The 15,666-nt window shown below is 40.1% G+C and overlaps 1 protein-coding gene across 1 annotated transcript; it reads left to right on the top strand.

Moving 5' to 3' along the window:
* Window positions 1-8,554: 8,554 nt before the first annotated feature.
* LOC311504243 (microfibril-associated glycoprotein 4-like) lies at window positions 8,555-13,978 on the top strand (the record flags this gene model as incomplete). The annotated part of the gene is made up of 6 exons (XM_084567262.1): window positions 8,555-8,938; window positions 12,816-12,968; window positions 13,156-13,194; window positions 13,274-13,370; window positions 13,451-13,618; window positions 13,694-13,978. 6 exons carry the CDS (start codon window positions 8,555-8,557, stop codon window positions 13,945-13,947), a joined length of 1,095 nt encoding a protein of 364 aa, XP_084423388.1. The 3' UTR covers window positions 13,948-13,978.
* Window positions 13,979-15,666: the final 1,688 nt, after the last annotated feature.

The following is a 15,666-nucleotide window of genomic DNA, read 5'->3' as shown; positions in this document are numbered from 1 at the left end:
CTCTCCTCCATCATTTAGAGCTGAACACTTGGAGGAGACGTCTTCTACAAACACAAAAAGTCCGGATGAGTTTGTCTCATCTTTGTTTTTTTTTGTTTTTTTTTTGTTTGTTTTTTTTTTTGTTTTCCATAGGCTCTATGTATATAATGTTTTCAAAATGTCAATACTGCAGATACGTACTCTGTATATTACATATAATCCTTTTAGACACTAGGTCATAGTTACTTCTACCACTTCTATACTTGTACTAACTGTCTTTGTATGCCTGGTTTGATTCTAACTGTATTTTATTGAAGTTTTAGATGAATAATACAGCTTCAAAGGTACCACGTGTCTGTTTAACATCAAAATACAAGCTTTAAAAAAAAAAAAAAATTCTCAGAGAAATTAGAGCCTGGAGATTTAGGACAAAACTAAAATATCAGCCATCTAACAAAGAAGAAATAACTGTTTTTGAGATGGTGAAGTGCAGATTCATTTTCATGTTGAATGTTATCTCGTGGTCCACGCTGATATGGAAATCTCTGATACAGAGTTTGGTGTATCTCAGAGAGGAAGTCTCTTATTTTGGTCTTCAGTCACTGTTACCTCTGACCATGTTCAGCTACATACTTGTTGTTTACATGGTCAAACCTGCAAATGAGATTAGATTTCATATCAAAATTCACAGGAAATATTTTGCTTTCAAATACTAAGTTTCTCAGTAAACTAATCTAGCCAAGACAATGTGAGGTGTGGGCGGTTGGTAATTTGCTGCTTTCTTAAGAATTGACCTGATCCCTGATGCCTTCTTCTGTTTATTTGAAACTCATATGTTTTTCTTCCTCATGAAGGTAAAGATTAGAATGATCACATGAAGTCAAGGTTTTATCAAGACCTCTGATATTTAGATGAAAAAACACCTTCAACTCCCATCCATATGATATTAATGTACAACGACTCCAATAAAACAGATGATTTGTTTCTCTTAGAGACTGAGCTGAACCGCTGACCAAACCCTGTCTCATGTCATAAAATAAATGTGATGTTTGTGCCGTAATATTTCTGTTTTATTTGTTTTCTTTGTCTACTTCCAGAACTTGAGTCAAAATCTGATATTTTGTCATTTTGATGCACAAATGTAAAACATCTCCGAGTGCCTCTAAAGCGTTCATGTATGTGTCATTCACAGTACTGGTCCTAATGTTCTGGCTCAGTAACCTCAGTCAGGATCTCAGAGTGCTGTAGCTGACATCGTTATGATCGTTTGCTGTTGTTGGTCTTGTTTCTAAATCTGTTTCTGTTTCCTCTCCATGAGTCCATGAAGCCGACGAGGTCTGGATCAGCTCGGGTCTGTCTTTCTTTGAGACTAGTCTGCATCACTTTTGGAGTCGTTGTCTTCATCGTTTCTTCAAGCAGCTCTCTTCAATGTTAGCTGTCTGACAGGTGGCAGGCTACATACCACAAGGTTTCTGGGTGAAATCCCCAGACACATTCCTCTGAATAAATCATAATCATTTTATTAGAAGAGGTAAAACATATTTTATTACAGCTTTATGGGCGACAGTGTGTCTTCATGTCACTGTGTGTTTTATTTTGCAGCTAAAGTCTCCTCTTCCTCTCATTGGTCAAACTGACTGTATGTTCCCGGGGATACGGGCGGCGCCATCTTGTGAGTTTGGATCCAGAGTCTGATCAGTACGGTCTGAGGGCGGAGCCACGTGGAGCCGTGATATTGATGCCCCGCCCACACTTCCTCCAGACTCACTCATGTTTTAGTTTAATTAATACTACGCTCTGCTCTACCTCCACCTGTTACAAGGAGATGATGGATTATACACTGGACTTATTTTCCCACGGGACTGCTTCACAGAGCGGTTGGCATGGCAACTGGTAGTCGGCATTATGTCACATCCTGTTTCTATAGTGTCAACTAATTAACTAAAACTAAACTTATCCAAAAAACTGACACTTGAACATTCATCAACATTATAACCATCACTGAAAATAAATGATTTGACGGGTCCCGCCCACTAACATGGAGGAGGTGGAGCTTATGACCTGTACTGCAGCCAGCCAGATTCACTCCTACCTGGACTACAAGCAGGAAACAGGTCAAGAAATCACCTGCATGGTGGAGCACATGGGACTACAAGAGCCTCAGCTGCTGAGACTGGGTAAGACGACGAGATGATTAGAGGAGGACGACTGTTCCCGGCAGGAAATGAGAAACATCCTGTGGGATGAATCACATCTTATCTTATTATAGTTTCTCGATGCTTTGATTTAGTTTTCTAGTTTTTATGTGAACATGACACAGTTGAGGTCTAAGACTTACCCAGTATTTATTCCCTTAATGTCAAATGGTAAAAGTATTTTCTTCCTTTGAGCAACACAGTGGAGGTGGATACGGAGGGCAAGGGTAGGGTTTCTCTGGTTTCTCCAACTCAAAGATGTAGTAGAAGTAGTTTCCTCTGATATTATTGTGTTTACTGTTATTGTGCAGTTGTCTGTTCCTCTTCTCACTGAGTTGAAGCCTTTTTATAGCTTAACTATCAGGTGTTGAGAATCTGTTTGTGTCTGAGAGCGTTAAGACTTTACTCAGCTGTAGTTCTGTATCTGGCAGCACGGTGGCGCTGTCGTGACAGTGTTTTATCACTCACTGCCTCCTGTGGACTTTAGTTTCAGGAATATTCTCCCTCTACACGGACCCGTCCTAGATGTTTGTCTCCGTCTCATAGCAGAGATGATGTCCCACTGTGGTCCTGTGTGACGGGGACACTTTATTAAAATCAGATGAGACTTTATTCTGCATGTGTGACCTTCATATAACTGATATGTGTGCGTCTACAGAACAGTCTGAGCTACAGTCTGACATGAGCCTGGCAGTGGGAGCGTCCGTCCTCTCCGTGGGGGTCATTGTCCTGCTCGTCTCCATCGGGTTTTACTGCACAAAGACTCAGTGAGAAGGAAACTGGAGGTGGGATCTGGAAACACACAAAAGCATAAACAGAACGTTTAAACAGTACGGATGTAAAATGACTGTAAAGTAATCGGTTTTATTTTTTAGATTCATCATCATTCTCAGACCTGCTTCACTGTGATGTTGACGTCAAACACTTCATCTCAAACCCTCTGAGTTTTGGTTGTGGAAGCAGCTCTGGACGTCCTGCTGAAGAAGGTCCCACTGAGCTCAGACCAGATGCTGTGTCTCTGCAGATTAAACTTTATTCTTCTACAGACACGTTTTAGGGTTGATTCATCTTTCAGGACCAGTGTTCTTAATTAATTCAGATTCTCTCTTTGAATGAACCTTAGTTAATTCAGCAGTAAATGATTATTATGTTATCCTGATCATTCACAGATTATGTCGTGTTCTTTTAAACCTTGTGTAGTTTTCTCACAACTTTATCATTTGATTGTGATTTTATGATGCTGATGATATCCACACAAATCCTCCCTGTTTCTTTTCTTCTTCATTTAGATTAGCGGTGTCCAAACTACGGCCCGCGGGCCAGCTGTGACCCGCCATCCAATTTACATTGGCCCGTATCAAAATCTAAAAATATAATGGAGTATGGCCCACACATGATATTTGTACTTACAGTTTTTCTCAATTGCTAAGACACAATTTCTGAAACCTTGCTCCATTTTCTCAAAACCTTAAACACAAAACCTCAGCTTCAAGCACGATTTACAAAACCTCTGACTCCTCTTGCAAAATCAAACTTTGGCCTCAAAACAGTTTTACGTGTGCCCAAAATTAAACTTTCGCCTCAAAACAGTTTTACGTGTGCCCAAAATGAAACTTTGGCCTCAAAACAGTTTTACGTGTGCCCAAAATGAAACTTTGGCCTCAAAACAGTTTTACCTGTGCCCAAAATCAAACACTGCTCTCAAATAATAATCAAATTGCTCAAAATTACATACACTATCAAGCAGTCAGTAAACAATACACCAAAAAATAGAAAACACATTGTTCAAAACATATAGTTCTCAGGAAGAAGTACATTTTTAATCTCAAAACAAATTTCATATGTTTCTGTCATTATACAAAAAGCTCAAAATTGATCAGAAATTACTGTTTTGCTCTTTGCATTTTTTTTGTTCTTCCTCCTTCTTGTACCCTTATTTTTACAGTGCTGTACCCTGCATCTCAAAAACTTTATCTCTGTGATACTGTAATTCTTGTTCTTTGATGATATGAACCTGTAACCAGTCGAAATCTATTGAGCAGTCAGTACTGAAAACAAATGGAAAGCACAATGTTCAGGGCCATACAATTTGTTTATTGTACCATATACAGCCAACAACATGGTCTATGATTGTTGCTCGAATTTCATCGGATATTTCCACTCTTTGTCTTCCTCTTCCTCTTCCTCTTCGTCCTCCTCTTTCTCTTTCTTGCCCTCCTCCTCTTTCTCCTCGTCCTCCACCTCGCATACGCACTCGTCCTCGTCCTCTCACATAAATTCTTCTGTCCATTCTCACACTTTCTCATTCCCACCTTCAACAACCTGTTTGCTCTCTGAACTGGCTTATATTGGTTGTCACATCATTTGAAAGAAGTGAAATCAATTTTGACTGATTGTGTTCAATCAATGACATTTCTGCTCTCTTTATATGTAATTGTTGCCACTTGTGTTTACCAGTATGGATGACATGTGCATTAGAGTGCAGAATGTGTTTTAAGAATGAGAATGTGTTTAGAGTTTTGCTAAACCATGTGAAATGGTTTAAGGTATTGACAACAGACTGAACAGTTAGCTTAATGAGTTCAAGCAACTGAGAACTTTCTTCAGCCAATGGATTTTAGTGTTTTAGCAACTGAGAAAAACTGTAAGTGTATTGCACGTCTTAGTCTTAACACTAGGTGGAGCTACTGTCTTGAACAAGGCAGTATGTCTACAAAGCAAGCAATCAGCAAAAAGGTTTTGAAGCTGTGTTGAATTACAGCGGACGGGGCTCCAGGTGCGAGAGAGCAGAGGCGAGGCTATAAAATGCACTGTATCATCCACCAAGAAGCCCTCTGTGCCAAGACAGTCCTGCTTGGTGATGTGATCAAAACAGTTGTGAAAACTGTCAACGTAATTCGGGCACGAGGGCTCTACCACGGGGAATTTCAAGCTTTCCTCTCTGATGTCGATGCTGAATATGGGGACCTTCTCTACCATTCTGGTTTTATTCCCAGATCAAACATCGACAAGTTTTTGAAGGAGAAGAGCAGACCTCTTCATGAGCTCAGTGACCCTCTATGGTTGGCAGACCTGGGCCCGTATTCCTAAAGATTCTTAGCGCTAAGAGTTGCTCCTCGTGGCCAAATTCTAAGAAAATTCTTAGAATCATGACGTTTCCCTCTCAAAGTTAGGAGTAGCTCCTAGTAAAGATAAAAGCTATTCCTAAAGAATCTTAGCTCTTAAGAGTGCTCCTAAGGTGAGATCTGCTAAGAGCAGGGAGGAGGACTTTTAGGAGGCTTAGGAATTTCTTAAGCAGAGGAGAAAATGGCTGAAAGAAGAGACAGGAGAGATATTCTCCAAACACTGAATGACAATCAAGCTTGTTACAATCGCAATACAGTGGTCCCTCGTTTATCGCGGGAGTTACGTTCTAAAAATAACCCGCAATAGGCGAAATCCGCGAAGTAGTCAGCTTTATTTTTTACAATGATTATAAATGTTTTAAGGTTGCAAAACCCCTCACTACACACTTTATACACTTTTCTCAATAACTTGCAAACATACCGCACTTCAGTCACACTGCCAGCGATCAAAGATACTGTATGTAAATTTGCAACAATTCTGTAGACACCGTATGGAGGAGATTGATTGACAATGGTCTACAGTCCCTTAGCCAATCAGGACGCAGAAGACGACAAGCAGCCTCTCCCTTAGCCAATCAGGACGCAGAAAACAATGCGCTGTAAAAAAAAAAAAAAAAAAAAAGCATGCAAAATTGCACAAAAAAAATCCGCGAGGCCGCGAAAGGTGAACCGCGTTATAGGGACTACTGTATCACCGGAAATGAAAGTCATCACAACACTGAGGTATTTAGCAACAGGAAAAATGCAAAAATGCAACAATGCAGCAGTGACTTGGAGCCAAATCTACGTCTCTAAACACTTTTATTCTCATTGACCAGTTGATCCAGAAGCAAACACTGTTCCTTTGTCCAGTTGGGTTTCCTACTTCATTTCTTCTCCACTGCTGTTTGGTTTGTGGAAGATTTGAACACCAACCAACACTGCTTCTTCTAGGCCGGTTAGCAATCACAGAAATTGATGAAAGCTGAGCCATTTTACTCTTGTTAATACCAAATAGGTGAAGAGTTTAGATAAGAGTTTCTGTCCATTCCTTGCTAAGAGTTCTCTAAGAATTTTCTGGAATCACTCCTAAGCTAAGACTCCTAGCTAGGAATTTTTAGGCTTAGATAGGAGTTCTCTTAGAGGATTCTTAGAATCTTTAGGAATACGGGCCCTGGCTTTTAGCTGATCTCACCGATCATCTCAACACCCTGAACAAGACACTTCAAGGCAAAGACCAGCTCGTACTACAACTGTGTGTGCACATGAACGCGCTCTGTGCTGAGCTCCGCCTCTTTGAGTCACAACTGCGCAACTTCAATGTAGCACACTTCCCCATGCTGTCCGAAACAGTGATGTTCGATACCACCGATTTCCTTTCCAATCTGAATAAAAGTCAGGTTGGTATCGGCGATACCGAGCCGATACTTTGTGTAAATACACCTAATGTGTCTGGTAAATCTACAAAAAGTAGTGTATTTCAAATCATAGCTTCATAAAGAATACAAGAGCTGAAATAGCTCCACACATGACTCCGTTTACACTCTGCCATTGTGTCTGCAGACTGAGTGATTGACTGAGTGATGCATTACGCACTTACACAGCAAAAAGTAGACCCCACCAACCGCAAGATCTCAATAGTTTAGTTACTTTCCACTGTGTTCCTGTTAATGATATAGATTACTTCAAATGACTGAAGTATCAAAAGTGTCGATATTTTGATTTGAGACTCGATTTTTGAGCATAAGGATCTGGTATCGGAGGTATCGATATTTCAGTATCGATCTGCACATCACTAGTCCAAAATCAAATGCACATTTCCAAATGCCAAGCGCTCTGCTAAAATGGAAGAACACGTGTCTGTGATCAAATCTCTCATTGAAGAATTTAGTTGCCATAATGTTTTGCCATTGAGAAGGAAATCACACTGTTTGCAGCTCCGTTTTTGATGAATGTAGAAGAAGTGGAAGAGAGTCTGCAATTAGAACTGATCTCAACCTCTCATTTAAACATATCAGTACTTGTTTATAACATTTACACACAAATGATATATGCATACAAAATATATAACTTTTAGAACCTTGCTGTCTTGCGTCAAAATGAATAAAAGGACAAAAACATTTAAATACATGATTTCTATATCATTTAATTATTTTTTACTTTATTATTAGCACTAGGAATAATAAAGGGCAGATTATGAATGGATTTGATTCATGGATATGCAGTACAATTCTTGAAAAGGTATGAAATGTCACTATGTGTCTGTGTGTGTTTTATGTGCATCAGATTGTAGTTTATCGATCATATTTCATTCTGCAGAGATGCCTCGTAAGGAGAGGAGGTTAAAGCAAAAACAAAAGGAGCTGCATTAGGCTGTGAAAGGCAGTGGATCACTCACCAACTACAGGTCCAGCAACTTAAGTGCAGCTGAAGGTGACGCCTCACTGGCCGAGGAGCTACATCACTTCTTCGCCCGCTTTGAGGCTGGGTCACCAGAGACAGAAAGACCACATTCACCATTTCCTAGCAGCCACATCCTCACAGTGCAGCCACAGAAGGTACGACACACTCTGCAGGCAGTGAATCCCAGAAAAGCTGCTGGACCAGACGGTGTCACTGGGAGGGTGCTGAGAGACTGTGCTGACCAGCTGGCTGGTGTATTCACCAGCATTCAACCAGTCCCTGTCCCAGTGCTTGATTCCCCACCACACTCACCCATGTGGAACAGAGAGGGAGCTATGCCAGGCTACTCTTCATAGACTTTAGCTCCACCTTCAGCACCACCATACCCAACAGACTGGTCACTAAACTACTGGACTTGGGCTTTACACAATCCATTTGCACCTGGATTCACAGCTTCCTGACAGACCTCTCCCAGAGGGTGAGAGTAGGACCACATCTCTCTTCAGCTCTCAGTATCAGCTGAGCCCCCTCCTCTATACCCTGTATACATATGACTGAGTGAACTCTGAGTAGTCACAGAGTGTGAGTCCATTTATATGAACAATAAACAATACTCTGCATTATTGTATATAGTCACTGTACAAAACCCTGGTTTTTGGTGTATATATCTGCTCATATCCTATTTTTTATGTGTACAAATTGAGATTTATTTTATTTTATTTTATTTATTTTTCTTTCACTTATTTAAGTTGTTTCTGTGCTCGAGAGCAAAGTTGCCAGAGTCAAATTCCTTGTATGTGTACATACTTGGCCATTAAAGCTGATTCTGATTCTGATTGTGACTACACCCCCACCCACCCTGGCAACGTCAACATGAAGTTCACGGACGATACCACCATAGCAGGACTCATCTCAGGAGGTGTTGAGACTGCATACAGGGAAGAGAGTGGAGAGACTGTCAGAATGGGGCTCCCTAACAATCTCATCCTCAACACTACCAAGACAAAGGAGCTGGTAGTGGACTTCAGGAGGAGGAAAGCAGACATTCAGCCCATTTTCATTAATGGGGACAGAGTGGAGAGGGTCTTAGACTTCAGGTTCCTGGGCACTCACATTGAGGAGGACCTGTCCTGGACAACAAACACCACAGCACTGCTGAAAAAAGCACAACAGAGACTCTACTTCCTGAGAACGCTCAGGAAGAATCGTCTACCTGAGAAACTGTTTGTGTGTTTTTGCCGCTGCACCGTGGAGACAGTGCAGTGCTACGGCATCTCGCAGAAAGGAAGGCATTGCAGAGAGTCATTAACATCGCCCAAAAAGTCATTGGTTGCCCGCTTCCATCTCTTGAGGATATGTACAATACACACTGCCTCAGGACAGCCCACAGCATCCTCAAAGGCCCATCCCACCCTGGTCACCACCTATTTGAACTGTTGCCCTCGGGCAGGTGCTCCAGGGCGATCAAAGCCAAAACAAACAGACTGAAAAACAGCTTCTATCCCAGAGTTGTCATTGCACTAAACTCTGAACAATCCTCAAAACTCTTGAACATTCAAAGACACTAATGTGTGCAATACTTTCAACTCTTATTATTGTTTTCATTTAATTTTAATTTATTTTTAACTTATAGCTACGGCACTTTTAAATCGTACTGAATGTGGAGAACTGCTACCTCAGTTTCGTTGTATTCTGTACAATGACAATAAAGTGATTCTGATTCTAAACTCATTCTGAAAAAAGAAGTTCCTGAAACGACTTGATGATTATGTAAAAAGCGTCAATTAGCACAGAATATGTTGACGCGTTGCAGTGTTTACTAAAACAGCCCTTACCCAAACATCAGAACTGAGGAATTCTTTAAACAGACGCCTGACAAATGTTTTTACCTTGAAGAAGGCAGTAATATGACCAGTAAAATCAAAACTGATAAATCCCCCAAAGATGACGAAGTAGCTGAGCCTCAATATTTGGACTATTACTGTGAATTATGACCTTTTTTAATTTAGATTGTTGGTTGGTGGAGTTGTTGTTGTGTCCTTAAAAATTGTTTTTGAGAGCACAGTCAGTGCAGATGCTAATCGCTAGCATACAAGCAGCTGTGAGTCCAGTGCATTCACAGGTTGTACAGCCACAACATAATGACCACTGACAGGAGAAGTGAATAACATTTAAACCATCTTGTGGCAGTTCAATGTTCTGCTGGGGAACTTCTGGACCTGGCATTCATTGGTGTGGATGTTACTTAGACATGTAGCACCCACCTAGACCAGACCAGACACCCCCACCCCATAGCAATGACATTCCTTGATGGCAGCAGCCATCCCCAGCAGGATGCAGCCTGACACAGACACACACACAAAAAGACTTTAGGAACAACTAAAAAAAAAAACATGAAGAACAGCACAAGGTGTTGACCTGGCCTCCAAATTCACTAGATCCCAAACTGATCAAGTATCTGTGGGATGATCCAGAGGCCCCACCCCTCAAAGGTCCCCCCACTAACAACATTCTGTTGATCAGACACCACAGATATCAAACATCCTGCAGCGTTTAATTAATGTGGCACAAAAACCTCCACTTCCTAGAAGTCTGAAGAAGAAAAAAAGTGTTTTTTTTAATTAAATAAACCCTTATTTTTAGTGATTTTACGAGACGTGTCGAGGCTTTGAATTCAGAGCTTGGATAGAGTTTATATAGTTTGGAGATAGTTTGGAGAGTTTAGAGTGACAGATACTGTATGGTTTGAAGATTTAGGAGAGAAGGATAGGTAAGAGGATGGAGCCAGCTAGGAAGAGACTTATTCAGTGCCCTCATTCTAGTTCCACAAGCACTTTCACTTTCCTCTGCCTGCTTAAGCCCATGCCATTTGCCTAAGGTGACAGAAAAACTTTACACAACCTGCCATATCATATGATACTACCATTTTGGGAAAAGTTAAATATATTCAAAAAAACATTTTATCATACACATGTGATAATTTAAGTAGAGAAGTTATTTGGTATTTTATTTTTTTTTGTAATCCATAGTCATTCCCAAGAGCCATTACAGACACAACAATTCAATGCATCACACATTATGTGGTTAAGAGCAACAGCTGCCTGTGATTATACACCTGGCCAGTAAGTGGTGTTGTGTGCACATGAAGCTTCAAGAGATGAACCCTTTCTCGAACCAATTGGCTCAAGTGGTTCGATGCCTCATGAGGCTTCATCTCACCATCACTACTTATTTTTCTAACTCCGTCATTTGTCTCCACTTTATGTTGCGCCTCTCGAGCCGGGTCATAACAGGGTTGTGTAGTGTTTTAGCGGAACAATTGTCTGTATATTTGGAAATCTGGTGTTGAATAATGTTTCTTACCTTTGCTGTCTCCTTAGGGGTTCAGCCTAAAAGAGGCACAGAGGTCTGAACACCTTCTTAAAGGTCCTGGGAGAGACCATTGGGATAACTGGAAAAGGGGGATAGCAAATGTTTGAGATTGTAAAGGATTGAATGTTGGCTAGGTAAGGGTTTTATGAGGTTGATAAGAGTAGAGGGATTTAGAGTATATGTATTTGTTTATTTATATTATTTAACCGAATATTGTATGGTGGCTCTGGGGAGGGAGCTCACCTTTTCAGTGGTAGGGCTCCAGGGGTAATTGATAGCAGCCTATAAAAGGGAGCCCGTGCACACAGACAGGGTGTGTGATTGGCAGGGCTGTGACCCAGACCTCAGGCCACAAAAGGGCATGATTTTCTTTAAGTTACGTCTTGTAAGTTTTTCTGTCATGAATTATCAGGGTGAAATAAACACTAGTCTATTGTTGAGAAATGTAGGGAATGCTGAATAAAAGAGAAGAAACGTTTTTGTGTGAGTGAGCTACAAATTCCAGAGGCCTTGAAAGATGAGATGTCTTTTGCACATTCATAAACCCATCCATCCATCCATCCATCCATCCATCCATCCATCCATCAATCCAGGATGTTTGAACAGAAATACAAATAGGATCTACATCATGTTTTGGAGGGAAAGGTTAACACATTGGGTGTATCAGTCAACAGATGTGATGACAGGTGGATAATAATATTTGTTCATATGAAATACATCCAGGAAGAACTAGTGTGTTCAGTATATATAATGGACTTTTCTCTCAGTGAAGTTGTCAGAGTTTCACAGATTGAAGGAGAAGCAGCAGTTTGTCTCTTTGTCCTCTGACGTCTCTTCAGTTTGACCTGCAGGTGAGAGTCCAACCAGAAACCAATGTATGCGTATAGTATACCGTAGGACATAGCAGTGCAGTTTGAAGTGCTATTATCAACTCCTCTCACATTTTTGTGACCAAGCTAAAGTAAAGAGCTATTTCTGTTTGATGTGTCCTGAGTTGATTGTAGAAGATGCAGTGCTTTCACTACGACAAGATTTAGAGATGCTGTGGTAATGTCTGCTGATAGATATCTTTTTCACTCGCTTTAATTTCAAATCCAAATCAAAAATGCATTTTGATCAATACTTGTAATGATTGCATTCAGCAGGAGGATCGGCTCACAAACGTAACATTTAACAATAACTTCTACGTTTTCTATAATGTCTCTCTCAAGCCTTACACCTCAGTATATTTAAATGTTTATTTGTTTCATATAACTTTACTGATACTTTTAATTTGTTTTTTCAAGGTGCTCAGACAAACCAACATCAACAGTTTGATTACTTCATTCAGACAATGGAGGTAAATGTGACTTCAATGTAATCTGCTCTATTCATGAAATCCAGAGCAGTCATCAGCTTGGCTACAAGAACTTAAAGAAAACCATGCCAAGAATTTCTACTAAACAGAGCAGCCATAGGACTAAACCGTCTCCCTATATACAGTAGTTTGTGTTTCATTGAATGGACTTCATGTGGCGTCTCAAATTACTCTCTGTTTACTACAAAGTGCAAAACATTTATTGCCTAATCATTTTATTTGAGTCTCAAAACTGTAAAGAACGTATCTCCCTTATAGTTTCCTTCTGATCCAGATTCAAACATAACTCCTGGCTGCAGTTAGTAAGGATTCAAACCTTACTCCATGTTAATTAAAGGGAGTCTCCATTCTCCCTTCCTCTTGGGGATCAGTAAAGTCTCATCTTATATTTTATCTCTGTTCCAGCTGATATCACTCGTCCTCCTCCTGACTCCAATGTTGACCAGCTGCACTGAACTCATCCAGCCTCTGGACTGCAGCGACATCCACCACCAAGACAGCAACAGCTACAGTGGAGTCTACACCATCTACCCCCTTGGAGAAAGATCTGGTGTAGAGGTGAGCTCCTCCATCTCTGGGACCCAGGTTTAAATGTAGTTAGTCACCATGTGAAGACAGCAAGATCATCTGATACAACAAATACAAACTGATATCAACAGCATTAACCATAACAGCGTTAGCGTTGGAATATATTAGGTTGTAGTTCTGACTGAAGGTTCACATTTACTACCATGTGTATTTGTAGGTGTACTGTGACATGGATTCAGAAGGAGGACGCTGGACGGTGAGTATTTCAGCTACAATCAACTTCATCATTTCTGGTTTCTCAGTAATTAACACGTATGAACCGTGTTGTCCTCCAGGTGTTCCAGAGGAGGATGGACGGCTCTGTGAACTTCTACAGACCCTGGAATCACTACAAGCTGGGCTTTGGTAGCGCTGCTGGAGAGTACTGGCTCGGTGAGACATCCGTCTGTCAAACTAACTTCATGAGACTTTTTTACAGGCTGATACGAAAGTGTGTGTTGATGTGTGTTCAGGTCTTGACAACATCCACTACCTGACAACCAAGCAAAAGTACGAGCTGCTGGTCACCATGGAGGACTTTGATGGAAAGAAAGTGTTTGCTCGGTACACTTCATTCAAGGTTGATGCTGAATGTGACGGATACAGAATTCATGTGTCTAGATTCATCAGTGGAGGAGCAGGTGAGTTAAGACAGACTGTAGAGAAAGACTCTGTCAACATTTGTAGTAATAGTCTGATTATACTTGTTTCTGCAGGAGACGCACTGACACTTCACAACGGGCACAAGTTCTCCACTTTTGACAAAGACCAGGACCCCTTATCTGCAAACTGTGCCAGACATCATCTGGGGGCGTTCTGGTACAACGGCTGTTACAACACAAACCCTAACGGAGTTTATCGCTGGGGGGCTGACAAAACTATCTATGCTGTTGGAGTGATGTGGAATCAATGGAGGGGTCATGACTACTCCCTGAAGTCCATCAGCATGATGATCCGTCCTGTGAAGTAAATCTCCAGGACAAACATACAGCAGAATATTTCTCTTTTATGATCTATTTCTTTTCTCATTCTCATTAATTAATCATATCATCTGATGTATAGTAGGTCTAATACAGGTGGATTTCAAAAGCAATTCATTTGTATTAGACCCAACAACATCTCTATCTGAAATGAACATGTTCCTCCACTAGATGTCTCTGCCGTCTGGATCCATCTGAATCATTATCTGCTGCAATAAATGAGAAGCAAAGCAAAACCCTGGTGTGATCTGATGTTATCACTTTATCTGCTGTCTCTGTCTGACTGTGAATCCAGTGTTTTATACACATTTTAGTTTTTAGAGGAGCCTGTTTGACGTCACTGTCAGAGACTAAAAATAAAGTTGTGTGATTGTGTGGATGAAGGTATATAGATAATAGTCAAATAAGATCACCATAATATGACCACAGTACTCACTGCCTTTAGTTGATGGATACTATGGTAAAAAAAAAAAAGATCTTTATAAGACTGTTCTGCCCAGTTAGTGAGTTCTAACTGAACTTAAGAAAACAACCTATTCCACATGAATTTGCATATTTTTTAAAAAAAAATAGTCTTGATGACTTTTCAGTGTATCTCTGAAACTGTGAAACTATTATTGACATTTTTTTTTAGTAATTTTATACTCTGACAAGGGGTGTAACGGTACACACAAGTCACGGTTCGGTACAGGTTCGGTACAACGGGGGAAAATATTCAATGTTGTATTACACAGTAAAATGTAAACAGTGAACATACTTTCACACATTAGCAATATTGTCAAACAAATATTTCAAATAGTACCAAAACTGAAAATGTCTTGAAAATATTACAGAATAAATAATGAGTGTTTCAATTACTCCAGCCTAGGGCTAATACAAAATAAAAGACAATACAGAATTGAACAGCATCTCCTGGTGAAACACCGTTGGAAGACAGTCTTTGTCCGGTCATAAATAAATAAATAAATAAACTACTCACTCAGACGTATTCGCCGTATGACTGCGTGTACTAGAGGTGTGCGATACCGCTAGATTTGGTATCGATCCGATACCAAGTTAATACAGGGCCAGTATTGCTGATACCAATATTGATACTTTTTAATAATTACGGTGGATGCATCATCAATCTGAATCTGAATCTGAATCTGAATGAATTTTAATGGCATTTAAGTGTTTTTGTGATTTTATTTGGGCAAAAAATTTATAAGTAAATAGAAAATACTTTGTTATCACAATAAAAGTTTTTTTTTTGCAGAAACAACACGAAGAACAAATAAAAACATGTACTTTTTCAGGCAGAGTGTTCAGAAACTACAATACAATTATAAACTAAATCTCTCCCTTCATTGAAGTTCTTTCAGGATTTGTTTTCTTAAATAAACAAAGTGTACAAAATGATCACTCCACAACAAATACTATAAATAATGTAAGGAAGTGTTTAGGAAGTACAATACAATAAAAAAATAAGACAACATTTCTTTAGTGCTCTTTTTTTCTTCTTTTCAGGGGTCTGTCGGGGTCAGGTGGGCGGGGGATTTTAAAAATTTCCGTATGGTTATACAAGTGTGTTGTGTTACCACTGTATCTTACAGCCTTTTTACAAATAGTACAACTTGCTATCGTTTCATTTTCGGCCTGAAACTATAACCAAACAGCCCTACTCTTTGTCTCTGTCTTTCTCCTGCTCTGTCTTAACTATCGATCTCATT

The sequence above is a fragment of the Chelon labrosus genome, assembly GCF_963514085.1.
Source record: "Chelon labrosus genome assembly, chromosome: 19".
Lineage (NCBI taxonomy): Eukaryota > Metazoa > Chordata > Actinopteri > Mugiliformes > Mugilidae > Chelon > Chelon labrosus.
This window is presented reverse-complemented; position numbering and strand designations above follow the sequence as displayed.